Here is a 23,313-nt window from a genome sequence, read left to right as displayed (position 1 = left end):
GTCAAATTTTGTTGAAATCCGACCAGCGGTTATGGAGAAGAAGTCGATTGTTGACGGCCGCCGGACGCCGCGGTATCCCATAAGCTCACCTCGGTCCTTTGGACCAGGTGAGCTAATAAAATGTTCAATGATTATTACTGTAAATAGCCGTTATGTTTGAACTGGTCTGCTATAAAATTAAAGTGCCTCTTAAACTACTATGAACGTAATAATGTTATCTTGGCTAGCGCTCTATACAATCAATAGGTATCATATATCTTAGTACAGGGACTAAACTTAAAATATTGAATTATATAAGAAATCAATACAATATTTTGTTCATACTTCCTTTAACTTAGCAATAAAATGGTGAAATCGAGAAGAAAATATAAACAAGAGGCCCAGAGGGCCTGTATCGCTCACCTGGTTTGTAATGCCAAGTAATGTTCTGAATACAGGTTCATTGTTTCTTTTCTGAAGGAATTTTAATATTAACCTCTAAATCCCCTATTAGGCCCCACCCCTCCTACCCCCAGGGGGTCAGAGCCAAAATTTATACAAGTTCTGTTCCCCTTCCTCCAAGGATGTTTGTGGCCAAATTTGGTCACAATCCATACAGAACTCTATGACTAGTAGCGATTTAAAGAATTTACCTCTATTTCCCCTATTGGGCCCCACCCGTCCTGCCCCCGGGGGGGCCAGAGCCAAAACTTATACAAGTTCTGTTCCCCTTCCCCCAAGGATGTTTGTGGCCAAATTTGGTTACAATCCATACAGAACTCTATGACTAGTAGCGATTTAAAGAATTTACCTCTATTTCCCCTATCGGGCCCCGCCCCTCCTGCCCCCCGGGACTAGAGCCAAAATCTATACAAACTCAGTTCTTATTCCCCTAAGGATATTTCTGGCCAAATTTGGTTACATTCCATGCGGAACTCTGTGACTAGTAGCGATTTAAAGGATTTACCTCTATTTCCCCTATTAGGCTCCGCCCCTCCAGTCCCCGGGGGGCCAGAGCCAAAATTTATACAAGTTCTGTTCCCCTTCCCCCAAGGATGTTTGTGGCCAAATTTGGTTCCAATCCCTGCAAAACTCTATGACTAGTAGCGATTTAAAGGATTTACCTCTATTTCCCCTATTGGGCCCCGCCCCTCCTGCCCCCGGGGGGTCAGAGCCAAAATTTATACAAGTTCTGTTCCCCTTCCCCCAAGGATGTTTTTGGCCAAATTTGGTTACATTTCATTCAGAACTCTATGACTAGTAGCGATTTAAATGATTTACCTCTATTTCCCCTATTGGGCCCCGCCCCTCCTGCCCCCGGGGGATCAGAGCCAAAATTTATACAAGTTCTCTTCCCCTTCCCCCAAGGATGTTTGTGGCCAAATTTGGTTCTAATCCATGCAGGACTCTATGACTAGTAGCGATTTAAAGGATTTACCTCTATTTCCCCTATTGGGCCCCGCCCCTCCTGCCCCTGGGGGTCAGAGCCAAAATTTATACAAGTTCTGTTCCCCCTCCCCCAAGGATGTTTGTGGTTGATTTTGGTTACAATCCATGCCAAACTCTAGGACAAGTAGCGATTTAAAGGATTTACCTCTATTTCCCCTATTGGGCCCCGCCCCTCCTGCCCCTGGGGGGTCAGAGCCAAAATTTATACAAGTTCTGTTCCCCCTCCCCCAAGGATGTTTGTGGCCAAATTTGGTTACAATCCATGCAGAACTCTAGGACAAGTAGCGATTTATAGGAAATGTTGACGGACGGACGGACGGACGGACGGACGACGGACGCCGCGCCATGACATAAGCTCACCGGCCCTTTGGGCCAGGTGAGCTAACAATATCTTTTTATTGATGTTTTTCTTGCTAAGTTATGCCTGATAAATAAATGAAAATAATACATTGTTTGATTATTTTCATATATATAATCAGTAGTTTCAATCGTTATCCACCTGAACTAAATCTACTTTTAAAATATACAATACACACGTACATCACAATGCAGACAAATAAATCAACCAAAACAAGTGATAAAGCATACTGTCGGACTTCATTACAAATACCAAGATCAAACCTCCATATACCAATATTTTGAATCAGGTAACCATTACTGCCGTTCTATCATAAGATTGCACGATTTTGTTACAGTACTAGTGTATCGACTCACTGTAGTAGATTACATCGCTACATGGTACAGGTGAAGTGTCTATGTAACACGCATTGTGATTGGGTGAAGTGTGTATATAAATAAACGTTACACAATGCAACCTATTTGTGCAATCGGGACGTTGTAAGTACGTCGAAACAATTACAAATGTTCATAGATAAACATCTGAAAAATTAATATTTGTAAAATAGAAGTATTACGCTGTAAAAATAAATAACGCTGATATATAGAATTCGCGCTGTAATATACATGACTGTTGGGTGGTTTTTTCCGTAGTACACCTAGCACATGTGACGAACTTGACTGACAGAGTTTCCTGAAATAGCTGTTGTAAATATATAAATAAGATGATTGAAAAAAAATCAAACATGGAAAGAGATAACACACAATCAGGTTATACTAGCTGTAGAAGAATACATAATATTGATTTAAACATGATAATACTGGTACCGTTAATGAATAAATTAGGTCAAGAAGAAAGTATCTGCTAAAACAACTGTTCAGTTTCATAATTATGGTAAGGTATATTTAAAATGTCAATTTAACTCTGAATTTGAACTTTATACTGAATAAAAAGTGTGGAAGTACTAAAAATCGTCGATCGCCAAGCTGCCAACGCGTGCATATTATAAGTTACCGGTAAGATACATGTGTGTTTGCACATGTGTAACGTTACGTTACTATTTTAATCTCTCGCTAAAATTGCGCCAAAATTAGAAGCGGTTCAACCGATCACAGCCAAAATTAGAAGCAGTCCTCAACCGATCATATGTCGACATGTCAAAGCCACGAACCGATCTAAAAGTACGCGAAAGGGTAGTGAAAATGTACAATGATGGCATGGGGTGTCCTATGGAAATATATCTAAAGCGGCCGACGTTTGTAAATCCACCTGTCGGAAACATCTCAAAGTTGTGCGAGACACAACATGGTTCTCTGCTTCCACGTGTTCGGTCTATCATGACACCAACAAAGGTCAGTGAAGAAGTTGTTAAATTCGTCGAATATCGGAAGAAAATGAGACCAAGCATGGCAGGCTAAAAAAACAGCTTTACTGTGCACACACGTTTTTCTCTTCTATTTTTAGATCAACTCAGCCAATCACAATGCGTGTTACATAGGCACTTCACCTGTAACATGTAGCGATGTAATCTACTACAGTGAGTCGATACACTAGTACTGTAACACAATCGTGCAATCTTATGATAGAACGGCAGTAACCAATTAATAATGAAATCTGACCAGAACGACAAGAACTCCATGTTGAGAGTAAGACAAGAGCTCTGTTGACATTAAGAGAAGGAGCTCCATGTTGACAAGACATTTAGAATTGTCCGTGATCAGTACCTTAGATCTAGAGTATGACAATCAATATCAGGCTGCTATGTACATAATGATGGCTATTGGCCACATCTACCATCCTAGAATGAGGAGACTGAGGAAACCAACAACTCCAATCAATAGTGGTCCTAAGGTGCATGGCGATAGGTCCTTACAGAGCAACACTTATTCCAGAGTAAGGATAATACAAAAGCATTGTAGTGGCAGGGCTATTTGATTTTTCATCAAAATTGCCTGCTGCAGGCCTAGGGCAAGAGATTTAATACACAAGCATTTGTTCAGAACAAGTAACATGCATTAAGAGACCTAATCAACTAATAATCAACAGTTAATTTAGGCAAAAATCTTCATTCAATGATATCAAGATAACACCATGTGGTAGGAAATATGGACAAACATGCAGTCTGGTTATTTAACGATAGGATACAGCAGTACAATATCAAATTCAACACCAATGTAGCAATATGGCTATATAACTACTGTACTCGAATTTGTGGAAAACATTGGATAGAATTTCTACTAATATTATCCCAAAACATAGTAAGTGCCTCCTTCCTAAAATCCTATGAATATCTTCAACCTTTCTCCACTGATTAATCATTAAAGTCAAGGTATCTGCTTACTGAGGAAATCTCGGACAAAACATGCAAGTCCTACATTGTTCCCTGATGAGGACAGTATAGCTATAGGTATATAATATTGTATGCTGAACCTTCTTGCAAAGCAATAAAACAAGCACTTCTTTGTTAAATAACCATAGTAGTCAGTCCATTCAATGAGACTCCTTTGTTTCCCGGCTGAGTATGTGTATATCAGACCATACATGTAACAATATATAATTGCAACATCAGTTGTCAGAAAACAGGACCACAACTACTATGTGAATGGTTCCTGTATAATAATTAATGGGGCAAGCCTATAAATAATCTGACGCCTCTGGCATATCTTTCAATTAAACAGCCTCACACCATCCACTACCAACTGTCAGGATACTGTTATTCTAGTATAGATAAAAGTTTAGTTTGTTATAGTCCAAAATGTGGCCCAGTTAGGATATATAACTGTACATTTGGCCCAGAGGTTTATTTATATTTTAACTAGGAATTGTTAATGACCTAACGAGTTCTATATCTATGCTGTAACATTGTAGTCCAGGTTTGCCAATATTCTGCCTAACCTGTTGCCATGGAAGTTCCCTGAGATCATAGGTTATGAGCAGCTTCTCTCTGTGTCGGACAGGTTTTTATTGTACATGTGTACACGATTAGGGATTTATAGAAAGAATACAGCCCATGTATAAACCCCTCGGAGCTGTATTGAAAAGCTGTAGAACTTAACTCTGCACCATTGTCAACTGTACAAATCATCCTATATATTATATATATATACACCTCAAGAAGGCTATAAAGTCCAAGTAGAAATGCTCGCCACACCTGGCTGGGCCCACAATAATTTAACCAGCTCAGGGCACAGTAATGGATTTACAACTACATTTACATGAATGACTTGTACTGATATTGCTCCAACTGGTGCTATTTAAAGTAACAGAAGCTATTTTTAGGCTCAATAATGACAGACATTTGTATTCAGCCATTATGCACCCAGCTGTTACAGACTAGAGAAGGGGGAGTTGTACACGTGTGTAAGGTATAGAGGAAGGTAGGAAAGACCACAGCACACACTGTACAACATGCTATTAAAGGCAGGCAGATCATGCATCGAAGGATCTATACACAGGAGATGTAGTAAGAAGTATTAATATAGGCAAGCCCAACAATATATATTGGAATAAAATGTCACTACCACACATAGAGAAATCCAAGTCACTGCTGTCCTAGAAATCATTCAATTTATCATGTAGTCTCTACGAACCAAAATGCCAAAGTTTATAATGATGGTTGATATTATTAGGTAAATTTAGATGATAAGAGTCTTTTTCATGAAGGTTGATATATCACAAATCATCTGGAAATAAAAGTATTATATACAAAGGCTGCTCTCTATCTAAATGCAGTACTGTCACTATTGAACAAGTGTGATACTGAATATAAACATGTTACATCACTATAAAGGTTAATGTCTCCTGATGTTTATTTTTATCTGGAAGCTTTACACACTAGATGGGTAACCCTTTGCTTTGTGAAGCAGTGATCACAGAGAACATTAAATAGATGAAAACACAGCAGTAATTCTCTGATGGTTCCTGCACGTCTTGGTACAAAATAATCAATAACTTCTTCTTGGGAGCTAAAATACTGCACAACACTGGTAGGCCAATTACGTAAATTTGTGGCCTTCAGTTGGCTCCCCGCCCCCACAATGTATAGCCGAATCTGCCAGCAGCTACATAGCAATACATCCCAATCCCTATAGACAACTATGGCAACTGTTCCTAACCCAGGGTCAATACATTAATTTTCAACCACAAGACAATTATTCTTTTTACAATGTATTCTATTTCTAGAACATAGTCGATATATAAATTCAGATGAAAGATATGGTAGGACTTAGAACCAGGTTCAATGACCTCCTCGTAATATTCTTTACTTCTCAATTTATACACGAAACCACTTGTCTAAGAAATGTATGTTCATCATTCAGGCTTTGGAGGTTGTAACAAGTGCCAATGGAGTAGGCCAGCTGATACAAAGAGAATTGATTATTATTGATGGATGTAATTATAGGTCATGCACACCTGACCAGGTGATCATGAGGGCTGCCCTGTATTGCATTGTTCATCATTTCAACAGCCCAGTGTTATACAACCTCTGTGTCCAGTAATCAGTGGAAAAATACAGTTGATATCACCACAAAACTAAATCCTTCTTTCACTTAATAGACAATATAATCATTAGCACTGCCATTGTGATGTTATTAAATAAAACTAGAAATGTAAGAAATTCCAAATCACCTGTCACATTTAACCATTACACAAATTCAGATGAAAAGGTAAACAAACCAAGAAAATTAACTTATCCAATCATAGGATGAAAGATACATCATAAACAAGATTTCCTCTACCGTAGTAACAAGGAAAATACATTAGCTGCAACACACCCAAAGTTGAGACTAGTATCACACACACGCCATCAATAGTTTGACAGTGCATGTATACCAGAGGCCTTGAGCTGCCAAGAGAAAAGAGCTTCTGCTAACTACATCTTGTAAACAATACAGCTGTCTGCTTCTACCGTTGTATGTAAAATCAATCTCTGGACAAGGCAGTCCATGATTTTTATGATTCCTCATCATTGCTTTCTGGAAGTATTTTCTTCCAGAGCATCATAGCTCCCTGATATGATTTTCTTCAGCAAATCAGTGGGTATCTAAATAAGAACCCCTTTACAGTAGTATTTTATTCTTTCAAGCAAACTACTACATAGTTTTTTTTATTTTGGCAATGAAAACAAATTTTGTATATTATTGATAATGCGACACCACACATTTGCCATTACATGCATTAAGCGGCTGTAGTGAAGTCTAATCAAGCAAAAGCATATAAGCAAAGACTACATGCTACAGACAAAGCAAAGAAACAGAAAATAAGTGCAAGGACAGCATGCTATTGGAAAAATAAAAGCTTTAAAAAATCAGGTTTAGCGTCAAGCTTTGCTACATACAAAGACGAGAAATGGTGAGAAATCAGGTTTAAATTGACAAAGTAAGCCAGTTATATTCCTGAACAAGTACCTTTCACCCGACACTGGACATACAAGCACACATGGAAAGCTTACCCTGGCCTAGGGTAAGGTGTATGTCAGAGCTAGAGACGTTGCCAGAATTATAGCAATAAGTCCTACTTTTTGAGAACAACACCACACCGTACCTTCAGATAACCTTGGGAATCTACGAGTAGGTTTTCTGGTTTTAAATCACGGTACATACAATCCAAATTATGTAAGTATTCCAAGACCAATACTATTTGTGCAGCATAAAACCTGGAATGCGGCTCACTGTCAAAAAGAAAAAATGCACAATACAAATGTACAGCATTCTATAACAACATGATGCATAAACCAAACTATATTAGGGAGTGACGGTTAGAGGGACACAGGGTTCAAGGGTCACACATACCATAGGATGGACATACAATCATTCCTGATCAGGTAAGACCTGTTACTTACTTTAAGATAGCCATGAGAGTCAATTAGTAAATTCTCTGGCTTGAGATCTCGGTAAATGAGATCCAAATAATGAAGATATTCAAATGCCAATACTATTTGAGCTGCATAAAACCGGGAATGTGGCTCACTGAAGGAAAAAAACACATGTATGATTAGTACAGGAGGTCAGCTACTCTAATAAAGAAAGTCGGAGGTGTCATTGAGAAGTCACAGTAACATATCATGTCTTGGTATTTGTAAGGTAAGAAATGTTATGATGTGATAGCTAAAATTTTGACCAAAATATCTTTATTTTTTTCCCCAAATCAAATAAGGTTTTACTTTCAATATACATGTAATAGCTATTACATGTAGAAATAATTCAAAACCAGTTTTGATTCATTTTGAAATTTCAATGTTAAAAATAAACCAATCCAAATTTACTCAAAATTGATTTCAATATTAATTGATCATATATCTTTGTTATAATATTTGTCATCTTTAATTAGAAATGTGAAAACAGGAAATCTAAACAATGACACCTCCAGAAAGGATGAAAAATCAATATTGATGTTGACAGAAATGCTGCTTGTCTTTGGATTACTGCATCAATATTGTCGGTATTAAAACAGATGTAAAGATATGCTTTATCATATAACGCTTGGTTTGTTGAGATGGAAAATACACACTTTCAGAAAGTTTTTTATCATCTCTGCTGCAATCATTAATAATTAGCTATATAGTGCAACAGTAAGTATCAGAATAATAATTTATAAATGAAATGTGTTCTGACAGCAACTATTGTTTTCAATATTGTATTTAACTAGTATATGAAAAGAAGATTGAAGACAGATATCTATGAGCTGTTTGATTTCGAACGCATGAAATTTGATGTGATAGGCTGGAGAAGACAAATTGTAGATGATGTGATTATATTCTGAAAGTAAAGCATTTGAAATATGTCCAGTGAAAATTCCTTCCTGTTAAAAACCTTAAACATGTAAAGAGTCAGAAAAGACAAAGGATCTGTTAATGCAGACTGAATTGTCCCTATTGAGAAGGAGACCAATCTTTTTTTTTTTTGAATTCTTGAAATATTAACATTTCAAATGGAGCTGAAGTCATGTCACTTCCTAGTGATTAAATGTGATCACTTTTTCACTTTTAAGCAAATTCCTTGATACGGTTAGAAACTTTGAACAATGACTTAAGCTTATGATTCACAATTTTAATATTGTAATGCATGAATACTCAACAGTATAATATCATTTAACCAACCATTTTACAGGAAATGAAACAATAAAATTACTATTACTATAAACCTAATTATGAATTTGTCCTTGATAACAGCTCTAATTATATAAGTGCAAGCATTTGATGAAAATTATAAGTACTTAAGAAAGGAATATTTATTGTAATTTGTTGAATTTATATTCAGTCTATTATTAGTAAGTCTATTATTAGTATACACCATTTGTAAATTTCCTAGTTATACCACTGTGAATATGACATGAAACATTTTTCATGTGCTGAGCCAGTAAAAACTTTGATGTTACCATATAGCCAGTGTACAGACAATATATGACATTGTGGATGGGGAATGTCACAATAAAATAGAGTAGCTTACATTAATCTATCATAATTGAAATTTTTGCTAAAATTAGTAAATTGTAGGCCAGCATCATTAATTTCATAGTGTCCCTCAAACTTCATTTCTTTATGAAGATGTTCTCTTTGCTTTTAAACCACGTCCAGTACATGTGAGGAGCATTATTTAGATATGAACAAGATTAAATATATTAAACCACAAAACCATTGATATTTTTTACTTTTGATCAACAAGATTGTTAATTATCATTGTTTTATTCTTAATTATTCATTAGTAATCAATAATTCTTAAAATTACATGTCATAAAGACAGGTGGTCCCCATATTTAAACAGATTTAAAAGAGAACTTGGTGGCCGAGTGGATAAAACCTCCACCGCTCGGTCAAGTGTTTCAATCCCAATTAATGGGGCAGTCGCCATGTAATAGCTACTGTTTGGTGTTTTTTCTCTGGGTACTTCTAATTTCCTCCACTATCTTAATCTGGCATGTCCTTAAATGACCCTGGCTAAAAGCCAATATGTTTGAAAGTAATCAGACCAAATCAAAGGAACTTAAGCAATTCCTTAGTGAGTTAGATATTCTTTGGACAGTAGCTGTACAGTACCTGAATCTTCCTATCCTCCTGAGATGTGAAAACATTTCTCCCCCTGTTACAAACTCCAACACCATATACAAATTGGAGTTGTCCTGCAGGTAAACAAACAATACAAAGTGTCAAAAAAGAGATCACAGCAATTCAACCAAAGATGTAAAATATTAGATAAGCATATGAAGTTTTTCTTACATATTTTGTATCAGCATGAATGTCCCTGTGGTATGAATGCACATTGACACAGAGACTGTATAAACCAGTACTTTGAGATATGTGACTGATAGACAGTATATCGTACTCGACCCAATAAGCACCCATGTCTCTATATATATAAGAGCCCATCCCCTTTTGAGGTCTCATTTCAATGCCAAAGCATGCATAAGACCAAAACTATCAGAACTGTATAGGTTTGCAACAATTTTCTCTTATTAAGCACTTGTTCATTGTTTTAAACGTCCTGTGCACTTATTGGTTTGAATATGGTAATACAATGTGTATATTACAATCTTCTGACCACAAATAAGCACAACTACAATTTAACTCACCTTGAAATGATATTCTAAACTAACAAGGAATGGAAAATTGATGGCTTGCAAAATCCTCTTTTCATTCAACGTGTGCTCTACTTGTTTTAATTTCACAACCTGAAGGATGAAAGAAAAAATGCATTAGAAAAACTTCACCTTTAACAGTTACACACGATCCATTTATTTCCAAATGATACTGTGTTTTAATCATTTGTCAGCATTTTTCTTCTCTATTGCATGTTGGAAATATTTAATCTGATTGAAAATCTTTACAAATGTAATATCTTGTCACTCAGTCGATCAACACTGGTTTTTTTTTCAATCAATAAGATTTTATTACATCTCAACTGTATACTGTAATTACATATATGTAGGTTTTCCTTTTTTACTAATAAATTACATTTCAATACTGACAGAACTGGAATGTCAAACCATTTATCATAATTTGTTCAAGCATGAAAGCCGCACCTTTTGTTTGTCTAAGATTTTCATGGCATAGTATTCTCTGTTTTGCTTGTGTTGTACCAACATGACCCGACCAAATGATCCTGTTCCTAGGGTCTTTATGCGGTCAAAGTCATCAAGGCAGGCTGTGTTCTGTAAAGGAAAGGGTGTATCATTAACTTTATTTCTTTTTGCTAAATCAATTTTTCATAATGAAAATACAACTTTAATGTATTTATCCACTTCATTGAATAGATTTGCAGATTGCATGTCAAGGGATATAGTGAAACTTGGAATACAAATGTTTGTTCAACAAGTAAAACATATGTACATGTACATCTTGGGTAATTAAATGTATCGGAAATCTTCAACATATGTACATATTATTTGCATGTACTTCGTACCTATATAATTTTTTGTACATTAATATATATATATATATATTGATTATGATTGGTTGAAATCAATCTGTTGAATTTACAGAATTTCACATTTTTTAAAGTAATTATATAACAAGTTCAATAGAATGAGCGTCTTTTCTTTTATGTATATCATGTACAGGTATAATCTTGCATAGATAACTTTATTTCACAATCATGACCTTGTATTTGCAAATTAAATAATATATCAGTAAGAAGTCTTTTTATTACCAGTAACAAATTTTAACATATAGTAATAAATAAATGGCAATGTGTGAAATAGATTAATTTTTGTAAGATATTGATCATAATATAAAGCTAAACAATACCAACTACGGTTCAGAACTAAGAGTCTAAATATGTCCACAGAATCACCTATATTTAAACTCATTATTTACAGTAATGTGTTGTTTTCCCTATTTACCACCGCACCAAGAATAACAATGTGTATATAATTAATATTGATATATAGACACATGTATATGTTATATCATGATCATGACCTTATCTAAACCTTGTCAATAATCTGTTTATTTACACTCTACATCATTCAATTACTAATACAGGTTTGTTTACTTCACTATGCCATAAATACTTAATACTATTCTGTAAACAAGTTAATTAGGATCTGGACTATTCCTGTACAATACCCAGGTATATACATGTACAGGTACGCAGGACAATGACAGCAGAATGTTATAAATCTGTCTACCTGTCTGAAGGTTTTAACTCAATTATAATAACCACTCTAATTAACTTAAAATTAACTAATTGTACGGTTGGCTCAACAATGATCGTAACCCGACATATTAAATAATTTAAATGACATGATCAAGCGTTTACTGTTTACATGTACAGCTCTCTCTCTCTATAATGTATATATCCAGTCTTGACATGTTTCAATGGTCGTAGTTGGATATGACAATTAATTATAAATACTCAATGAAAGCAAAAATCCTATCGTACATTACCTGTTGTGGGTGATCCCATTTATGTGTAAAATCTTCTCTGGCTTTGGTTAGGAATTCCTTGACTGAAAAAGAGAGCACAAGTTCAGGATTCGTGTCATATAATCAAATATATTTCAGTCATTAAATGCAATGGAAATCAGTATTTGATAAAATCTATATTTATCTACATTGTATTCAGATCCAATGAAAGTTAAAGCAAACACTGTCGTCCAATTGCAGTTCAAGACTACACCTTAACATGTATATGTCCAACCATATTGGCATTTCTTTCATTGATGATTTCACATGCCTACGACATATCATATATTATACTTTTCTTAATCAATTCTCTGATACATGAACTAGCATACAAGGTATTTAACCCTAGCCTTATGAGAATAATTCCCAATGCAAATGGTTGTAATTTGTATTTTTTGATGTTTTATGGAAAATGTTTTGGGGTGTTGGTTAATTATTACACAGCAACACATTAATATATTATACATGGTCTGGGTAATATATAAAAACATGTTTGAAAACTCTAAAGTACAAAATATGTCTTTATTTATGCAAGAACCATATATATGGTATTAATGATACTGGTAACCATTAAAGAAAACCATTAAGGTTATTGTGTCTTGTCCATATTTACATATAGGTCTGCATATAGATAATAAATACAATGTCATACACTGGCCACACAGTCAGTCCTATTCAAATTCAGAACCATTTAAAATGTTTAAACCTTGAAATGTTTGATAAATCCAGTAGAATCCACCAGTTTTTCAGATCTGTGTAACAGAGGGTCACACACAAGGCTAACATCACTGACATCAGTCTATCACCTTTATACAACAGGGGAGATAATATGGGATCTCAAAAGGAATTGAGAAACTTTAATATGTTACAGCTATATGCTAAAAGCCATTAAGATATCTGACTGCAAAGGACTTAAGGGGATCAAATCTTTATGTCCATATTATATTTACTATAACGTTATCTGTCTTTCTATTGTCAAACTTGCCTTACTTATCTATTCAATGTTATATGTCTAGTGAGCCACATGGCAAAGGCACAGATAAAACATCCCTATAATCCTAGCAACAAACTAAGGTAAAAAGGTCTTTTAATGGTCTTAAAAATGGTGTCATTCTGTGTCTAAAAGCTGGTTCTTCATTGTACGCAAGTTTATTTTGTCTACACAAATCCCCATAAAATTTGACAAATATTTTGATGATTTTATGTTGATATCACATAGTACATGGATGTGTATCTACAGCTGCACACAATTATGGATGGATTATATAATATGGGGCACAAAAGTAAATCCATGAAACCATCTACAACATATATTTAAGACAAAATCTGTGCAAGCATACATGTTTACATACAGTTGTACAGCTTATTGTATTGCATTTATTACAGGTATATACAATACATCCTACTCATTTTATAGACATCATAAAAGTTCCCGTTACTGGTATGTGATACATGCTGGGTGTGTAACACATTCAAACTTGTGTCATTTACAACCACACATGCAGCACATCTTTTAAGCTTGATAACTGCACATGTACACATGACAGTATATGTAGCTCAAGGTTTAGCACATTATAGTCTGTGTAATAATAAGCATATTTTTTATATATTTATTATCATAACTCTAAAGTAATGTGGAAGTCATTGACACAACGAAACAAAGAAATGCCACTTACAACAGGATCTACACACTTCACGCATAAAGGAACCTGATCGCATGATGTATATTTGAAACCTACTAGTTTTATATAGATAGCTTCTGACGCATAGTCGTTAAAAAAAGTGTAAAATTACACAGACAATATGGTGTTTCAGTTTTGGCCTATGCTGTGGTTTTGGTGTATGCTGTGTACCAATCTTTAATATCAATCTGAACAGGTTTCATTAATATTTTGATTACTCAGATCAGTGTGTATTTAAAGATGCCAGTTCAAAATGCATGTGGTTGACATCGCATTATCACCAAATGCCTCAAGAATGATGCTAACAAGCTATATACGGATTGATCTATTTAATTAACAGGATCTGCTGATATTTCAATTTGTTACAAACAAAACAAATCATCATGGCAGATCGTGACATAATCGTAAGTTATCAGATCATATAGGGGATAACCATTCGGGAACCTATCCATTACATCCTTTAAAATCTGAAGAAAGGCATTTGTTCATACACTTTGAGAACTATATGTATGCATGGACATGTAGTCTGCAGGATACAGACAACAGATGTGATTATATCATTAAATTGGATCTTGTTCAGTCATCAATAATAGAAGTTAAACAACACTGATAGACACTATGTTGTACACAATATTAATAAGTGTCTGCGTACGATGACGAAACTATAATGCTGATAGCCAGCATGTCATAACAATTCATTTTTTTTAATATTTAGATGAATAAAATTGTGGATGTACAACATCACCTTGCTACACCATCCTCTAGTATATAGCATTAAGTGACAGCTATATATAGTATATCATATTGTAACTGGATAACAACATTTCAAATATTTCATAAAATTCTGTTAGTAACCATAATAGAAACCCAAAATATCATAAGTTTTAATTATATATTACACATTTGTATATCTAAATCACCCCTAACTGAATCACTTTTTTTGCATGGTAGTACTATTTAAAACAGATATCAAATGATGCTGATAATTCCTATTTTAATTTTTGTAATAATCATTTTATGAATATTTAATAACCTGCAATATCAAAAACAACATCCTCAACATTTGCTGGACTACATTGATTTAATTTTTTCCCAAGCAACACAGACTGTCATACAGTTTGTGTAGAAGTAAAATGACGTTTGATTATCATAATTAATGAGGGAGAAATCGTACACGGTTAAGGGATGACGGCTGTTATTCTAGCTCTAATCAACGTATATCGTTAATAAGGGCCGATAAATGTAGTTAAGAAACCATCTTGTCAATAACACATGAAAATACCGTCTTGTTTGATTAAGTTATTCGCCTAGCAATCGAATTTAGTCTCTAACCCGTAAACATCTTCGCTTAAATGCGGCTTTAAAACTCCTCTCAACCTACCGCTTTCTGCAGAATCACCCTTTTTAGACGCAGCAGCATTGCCCATGGCCTCAAGAAGTTAAAAACTGATGAAAACGTGAAAGTCTACAATCTGAATTTTCTGAATAAACACTTTTCCTCTTCGTGAATGATATATTCTACCTCCATGAACCGAAACTCAGCATATATATATCCTTACTCGGCTCTGAATTTCATTACAGCAACGAGGAGAAAATAACTCCGGTATCCGTGTTGACTGATCCAATCTGTATGACTAATACACCCATGTATACACACATTCGGCAAATATGTTACGCTATGAAATATGATTGTTTGTATATTTAACAAATTTACACCTGTATTTTGACAACAAAAACATTGACTACTTCTTTCTGCGCATGAATATAGCAAGTGCTTGCGTGATTCGGTTCCTCCATAATAGTTCTTATCAAAGTTCACAGAGGTCAAACCAACGTGAGCCCGACAAAAATAGTGTATAAACACAAGCAGCAGTCTCGAAGAGAAGACACAATCTATTTTTAAATTCTTTACACAAGGGCCATTTGATGTGTATGCGTGTGTCGTGTTTTGTAGCTTTATTGTAGTGTAATGGATCAATACAATGTATTATTTTTGATAGACAATTACTAACCTAGTAGAGACTACAAAGAAAATGGTCTGACAACAGATCGAGTACTGGCGAGGCTTTTACTGCTTTTACTGTTTTAGGACCAATAAACCTAGAATTTCTTCACCATTCCATCAAAATCTAATCCGATATAAATACTTTACTTAGTACGTGTATTGATTTGAGGGATTTCATTATTTCAATATTATACATTGCTGTATTTACATTGTGTTGAAAATCAATGTTCATATGAAACACAATTTTTAGTGTTTTGCAATTAATTAACGATCAGATACAAAAATCCTAGATGTGAAAATCAACACTGAAATACGAGAAATAATGAAAAAAGATATTTTTATGGCAACATAACAAATATACTGTTCACGGGTAATTAAAAACAACGCCGTCCGACCTGGAACCAACATGGCAAGTGCCCGTGAGAAGCCGAAGGGAGGTAACACTGAAACTCAGTTAGGATATAATATTATAGATCTATGCTAGACATACAATGTAGGTCTGTGTAACTAATAGTTTTGGAGAATCACGTGATACAAATGTTACCAACAAGCGATAAGCTGGCTTTACTCGAAGAAATAATAAGTTTTATAAAATCATAAATTTGAAACGAAAATTTTTAATTAAGAACGTTACGAAACGAAATAATTAGATCGATATCTATAGTAATTTTAGATATGCATATATATTATAAACAAATGTCTATAGCCCTACCTACACGATCATTTAAATAAGAGTTTTAAATTTTAGACATATGTACAAATCCATTCGGTTTATAAGTCACGCGAAGGGGAGTAACTCTGATTGATCATATGGAATGATTTCAGTCACATGAAAAAAGACAAATTAATTTGGCAGATATCATCAATCAGTCAATTTTACGGATATATGAAAATATTTCAGCCTTTAACAAAAGTATGGCTTTCATGCAAAATAATATTTTTCTTGCATGATATGGATGAAAGTCAAACATGTATGACCCCAGACACCGTCTATTTAAATGAGGTTCAGAGACTCGACAAAATCCTGACTTTATGACCTCACCAACAAAAAATATTACGCTGATAACATATGTTGTGTTCAGCATAAACATTAAAATTTTAGCATATGAATAAACCATTTTCAAGTAGTCAACGTACATGCAGGTGGAAATGGTTCATTATCGTCTGTCATTTTTTCAGCAGATGAACTTCCCGCTTTGACAACTTCTCTTCAAAACCACGCTAAGAACGATGAAATGCGAGAGTTTGATGAAATGGGGCACCATAGGGGGAATTTCAAAATAGCAAGTACAAACTGTCTGAACTCTTCTTAGAGACAGACACGGATCTGTTCATTCACGACTGAACGCATCAGCCTGGCTTTAAAGATATCAATATTAAGACTTAGTTGGCATTTTCAACTTGGGGGATTCTATGTTTAAAAATAAGACATAAACGTCAATTAGGCTATCGCAATCAAATCATGATGTAGCCTAACTTTACAAATTCCAATATATTTTATATGAAGTAGAATTTCGCATGATTAAGTCATCGAAGCAGTTTTAAAAACGGCCCATTTTTTACATATTACATATGGCATTCCTTCTTCGACATTTTACCCGGAGAAAAACTACTGACCATCGGTCAGTGTCGGGCAACTTCCCTGCATGGGATTCGAACCCGACCTATGTAGGGACAACTTCATCACTTGGCCTAAAGGTTGACAATAGTAATTAAATTTCCATGATAAGTTTTTATGGATCGAGTTGATAATGTGTGGCCATGTGTTTTAAATTGGTATAATATACGTTCGTTATTACTTACTTGACCTTGTATATACATAAATTTATACATATAAGTATGTCAGTAGCCCTGTTGACTTATCACAAACCCACCACCAAAGGTAACCCCACGGGCGATATCAACACCTGATCGAGTACTGTGCGATACACAGACAAGATATTGACTGCTATACTGCCATTATGTCAGTGATAAATTGTAAGGTTACCACAGTTATAGACTGTTAGTGAGGTCAATACAGTGTTATAACAACCTTGTTTGATATATCAACTGAACCAAAGGATGAAGTTTCATATATTTTACTTTAGAGAATTGAAAAAAAAGTCAACTAAAGAATTGACTGGAAAATTGATCTTAACACGACGATAGCATGGGCATACTGACGTCATAACGTGTTATCGATTTATAAACATCAAATATTGCACTGATTTTGCATATAGATATAAAAAAAACATCTGTGTCTCATCAGTAACTCATCAGTCCAACATCATTGGAAAGCCATATTTGGCTTATATAGATATATGGTAATATTTACATAAATGGTTAAAATTTATACGTGTGATTGCGTTAGCATATGTATATATATATATATATATATATATATATATATATATATATATATATATATATATATATATATCAGTAGTTGCACTAGGTTGATGGTTGGAATTTCATTGGTTGCTCAGTCTGTGCTTAAAGATGTGGTTATACATCCGTGCAATAATGCCTTGATCACCCGTAAGTCAAATGTTTCTAATAAAATTAGAGAACAGTGAATAAAAAGATCATCAGCAACGTGTTATTATGTCAGTAAAATTATTGCAATGTTGTCAAACGATTGTAAGGTCGTGTGTAAATGTGGAACTTGGTATGTCTACTATGGTCTCTGATAAAAAAAATTTTCAATCTGAAGAATTTGTATTTTCTATGTATCAATATATAAAGCGCGGTTTTAAACCGAAGATATAAGGATATATGATGGATGGTAACCACCGCCACAGGAATAATACCAGGATCGACGTCAAGAAAACAATACGAAGACGCCAGGGAAACAATACAATGACGTCAGGGAAACAATACAATGACGTCAGGGAAACAATACAACGACGTCAGGGAAACAATTAATTGACTACAGGGAAACAATACAATGACGTCAGGGAAACAATACAACGACGTCAGGGAACAATACAACTATTTCAGGAAAACAATACAATGACGCCAGGGAAACAATACAATGACGTCATGGAAACAATACAACGATTTCAGGGAAACAATACAACGACTTCTGGGAAACAATACAACGACTTCTGGGAAACAATACAACGACGTCAGGGAAACAATACAACGACGTCTGGGAACAATACTACGACGTCTGGGAAACAATACAATGACGTCAGGGAAACAATACAACGACGTCAGGGAAACAATACCACGACGTCATGGAAATAATACAATGGCGTCAGGGAAACAATACAAAGACATCACAAGAATAATACCATAATCGACGTCACGAGAGTAATACAACGACGCATGGAAACAATACAATGGCGTCGCAGGAACAAGCATCGGCATCACCAGAATGTTCGCCGTAGTATCGACAGTATTGACACAATGACATCGCGTCGAAATTTTGCTGATACGAGAGAGAAAACAATTATCCACTTTCCTAACTTTTGATAACAATACTGATAAAATCTACTCTACCCTAGAGATACTATTATCAAACCCTAATGTAAGACAAATGAAAATACATCCCATGCAGGCCACAGATTATCGGAATGAGACATCGCACAGGAAACCAATTTAGACAACAGTGAATGGATACTTGTATATACAAGAAATGCTCTGTGAAAAATCCACACACGAAGTCCTGACAACGATCGTTTGGATTAGTCAACCAGATTCGCATGTGAGTGCAATATACACGGAGACCAGTCAATTCGTTCAGACAATAGTATGTAAACAATTGAAAAGGTGCGGCTCGAGAACTTGATATGCATTCATTATTAATGATAATGTAGTAGTCTCGCACGAGCTCGTAAAAATCATTACATTGGGGCCTTTGTCCGTTCAATTTTATACCATGTTATCCAATAAGTTGTGCAAATCATTTTTGAACCGAACTGAATTTTATTTTTGAAGCAAGAACTATGAAAATCTTGAACAAAATCAACGCTCGGACTATTTGCCAAGAATTGACACAATAACATCACATCGGAGAAATATCCCACAATCTTTCCTAACTCTGAAATTACCGGAAATTTCTCCAGGATATTGCGATTGGAGATGACCGGAACCAATGTTTGCCCTTGACAGAGGTCATACAGTGGACTTTAGTAGTTGCTGATCGTCCCTATTGCCACTAGTTACGTTTGGTCTACTGATCGATGACCTAATTTGTTGGTCTGGGAATGTAAAGATTTACAACAGGTATGTAAAAAAAGTCACAGTCGATAACAAGTGCTAAAATACAACATCAGCCAACCCGCCGAAGCCAAACCCAAAACAGAGCACTTGGGTTTGTTCACAGGAACCTAATTCAATGCGCTTTCTTCTGAACATCGTCCATGATTTTACTCAATAAATCCCTAAAGAATGCGGCTCCAAAGCGTTATGGTTTGAAAATCGTCAGTTAATTATGATCAACTTAAGTTATGTCGTTATCCACTGAACATTTAATAGCATTAAAATGCAATTTGAAGGCGTTGTTTTCTGAACTTCCATGGTTTTGTTCATTCAATCAGAAGTGTTGATAGAATTTCGATTGATGCAATTCCGATGCATTGTCATCCGAATATCGTCCATTGTATGAATCCAATCAATGATAAGTAATGGACTTCAGACTTTATTTGTCCACTGACCACCGTCTATTAGTTTTGTCTACCCAATCCAAATGAATGAATTTGATGGAGCCAAAGGGAACATAGTCACTGCATTCAATTTGTTTTAAGAGTTTACATTATTTTAGTAGCTTCCATTAAGGATACACATTTTAATGGTTTGCTGTTTGCGTAATTTATAAACTGTATACGTTATATATGTATTGTTTACCAACATTAAAGAGAAGAAAGTTTGAGTTAACTTGCTGCTTGAATTTAGGAAGAATTCAGTTTTAAAGAGAAGGAACAAGTTATATACAATGTTTGTGTTGAGTAATATTTATATTGATGTAAAAGTTAGCCCATTAGTACATTAACACATGTGCATATATCACGCAAATATCTACAATGCTTTGAGTCGCTGTTTGCATGTCGGGTTCTTCCAATGCCAGCAATCATTCGAATGGTTGCACACATTACTTGAATCCGTTCTCTTAATTTTCAGAGAAGGAATCAGTTGAGTTACCACAACTGATTCTTTCTTGTATTTAGTAAAGGAAACTTTGGAATTGCTTGCTAGCACTTACTGTACATTTTTTGTTTTCAAAGCAAAGAAACAATAAAGTTTAAGCCTGTACAAATGGTAAAATAGTTAAAGTGAGGAATTGTCATTTGATTTACTGCTTGCAATAGTTTACATAAGGATAACTTCAGTTAAATGTACATGTAAATATTGAGTTATTACATGTACTGTTTGTAATAAGGATATTTTAAATTTAAAGTGAAGGTCAACTGCCTTACTGCTTTCAATAAGGGTAATTGAAGATAAAAGTTACTGCTTGCAATAAGGATATTTTCTATTTAAGGAGAATGTAGAACGAATGTAGGTTCCCATGACTTACTACATTTGGCATACTGTCATAATGTTATGACTATGCTAAAATATTGCAGCTATAAGGAGAACGGTATTGGCTAAATCAGCAGGACGATTTCACAAAGAAACCAGTTGTGAAGACAATCTGAAAGGACATGATGCTATGCAAGTATACCTGGCATTTGTTTGGTTGTTTTCTATCAAAAGAACATTGAAAATAATGTAGCTACGATGCATATTAATCAACGCTTAAATGACAACAATTCCTTTGAATTAAAAAGTTAAAGTAGAAAAAGACAGGACTTCGGGAAGGGGCAAGGGTCTATCGAACAAGAAAAATGCATCTTATACAGCTTTAGATATGTACATAATGCAAATGGTCATCATTAGAATTCACAAATACAGATACTCGAGTCCCAATGAATATTTCTATATACATGTATAAAGATTGACAAGGCACACTTTACACAGATAATATCACCTAAATTCATTTAGAAATTCTGTCTACAACACAGTCACCATTACAATATACATTGAAAGGCATAAACGGCAAGGTTTGAGGACTTTGTAAAAAGAGTCACATTCAAAGGAGCAAGGTTCTACATGTCTGTAGCTGTGAGCCCTTAAGAGATTCCCACGCCCCGTAACAGAGACATAAAAGCTAATTCGGGTTTTTTAATATATATATGTGTTTTGTTGTGACCAGTATGTGAAGGAACCTATTGGTGTCCTCCAATATACATGCCAATACGACTGTTTGCTCAAGTAGCCATTGAAATACCAATAAAACATGCCCATTGTTCTATTCTTTCTATAAACGGAACGTCTATTGTCTGAGGAGGAAGGATAGGGCCCAGAAACAATCAGAATTCTAATTTTAGACTTTACCTATCAAAATAATCTCGCCACGAATCATTAACGAGATTTAAGAAACTGCCGAACATGACTCATTATAGTGAAGTAGATTTGTACGGGAATTTGTGACCAAGCTTACGTTGACAGGAAGGCTGGTACACCAATGGTTTTCAGGCTTATATCAGTTTATGAGTTATGCCAAAATTATGACAAAGCATGAGCACATTCATGCATCCAATGAAGTTTCCACCATTGAACGCTATGTAAAGCATGTTAAAGTCATTGAAGGATCCCCCTACAATATACTCACTATCCCACAAATATAAACGATGCAGTTCCCGCTTCGTCCTTTCATCTCTAATACGGTTTGTATCTCTTGTGTCATATTTTCTGAAACTGAAAGCATGGTGTCCTCGTCCATCGATTCTGAGTAGGGGTAGTTCTCCCCCACTTCCGGTCCTATTTCGATTGTCCGCTTGCTGTTGTGCTGCCCTTCTTTTCTTTTCCGAATCAAACAGATCAAAGAAGAAATCCATTGTTTACTTATAAGTTTACACACTCCTTTAGTACGGTCCAGTGGTTTTACGTTTTACACTCGGGGCACATACTTCCAGAATTATTCCACTACAATCACACACAAGATGCTAGCCTTTGCTGATAGCAGCTTGAAAAGTAAGGGGCCGATATCCCTACGGATCGTGAAATATGATCCTCCCCTAAATAGACTCAGTCTGTCGGGATAACCCCGTTCTGCACTGTAACGCGTGTGTGCAATGTTCAAGTTTTCCCCAGACGGGACACTGTGTGATAAAGGCACTAGTCCAATGTATATATATGTATAGTGTGTTAATTTGGTGGTGGTGAGTTCCCGACTAACAGAGGGGCTTTCTCCACCATTGGGACACGAGAAGCCAGGTGTGACTCAAGCTGGAACCTGACACTGTTGATTGATGGACTTTTCACGCCGTCACACACTTGTATATATAAATACACAGGTACACCTTCGTCTCCGCAATTATCGTTAATGCATGCTATGGAGAAGAGACATAACGGAACATAACGAACAGCCTTGTTCACCGATCCCCAATTATTTGATTCATACAATGTCTTTTCATATGTACTAAAATACAGC

The 23,313-nt window shown here is 35.3% G+C and overlaps 1 protein-coding gene across 9 annotated transcripts in view; it reads right to left on the bottom strand.

The window, feature by feature from the left end:
- LOC138324692 (cAMP-dependent protein kinase catalytic subunit alpha) overlaps positions 1-23,313 on the bottom strand; it is a 152,213-nt gene that overhangs the window by 8,316 nt on the left and 120,584 nt on the right. For 4 of the 9 annotated variants that reach the window (XM_069269732.1, XM_069269733.1, XM_069269738.1 and 1 more), the window contains 5 exons: positions 12,150-12,211; positions 10,784-10,912; positions 10,334-10,432; positions 9,801-9,883; positions 7,310-7,436 (listed from right to left, as the gene is read on the bottom strand). In XM_069269732.1, coding sequence (XP_069125833.1) covers positions 7,310-7,436; positions 9,801-9,883; positions 10,334-10,432; positions 10,784-10,912; positions 12,150-12,211 — 500 coding nt within the window. Of the gene's footprint in view, positions 1-7,309; positions 7,437-7,607; positions 7,735-9,800; positions 9,884-10,333; positions 10,433-10,783; positions 10,913-12,149; positions 12,212-15,230; positions 15,534-16,991; positions 17,084-22,491; positions 23,288-23,313 lie in introns of those variants that run through there. The other 5 variants (XM_069269731.1, XM_069269730.1, XM_069269737.1 and 2 more) reach the window with 5 other exon arrangements.

The sequence above is a fragment of the Argopecten irradians genome, chromosome 6 (genome assembly GCF_041381155.1).
Source record: "Argopecten irradians isolate NY chromosome 6, Ai_NY, whole genome shotgun sequence".
Classification (NCBI taxonomy): Eukaryota; Metazoa; Mollusca; class Bivalvia; order Pectinida; family Pectinidae; genus Argopecten; species Argopecten irradians.
This window is presented reverse-complemented; position numbering and strand designations above follow the sequence as displayed.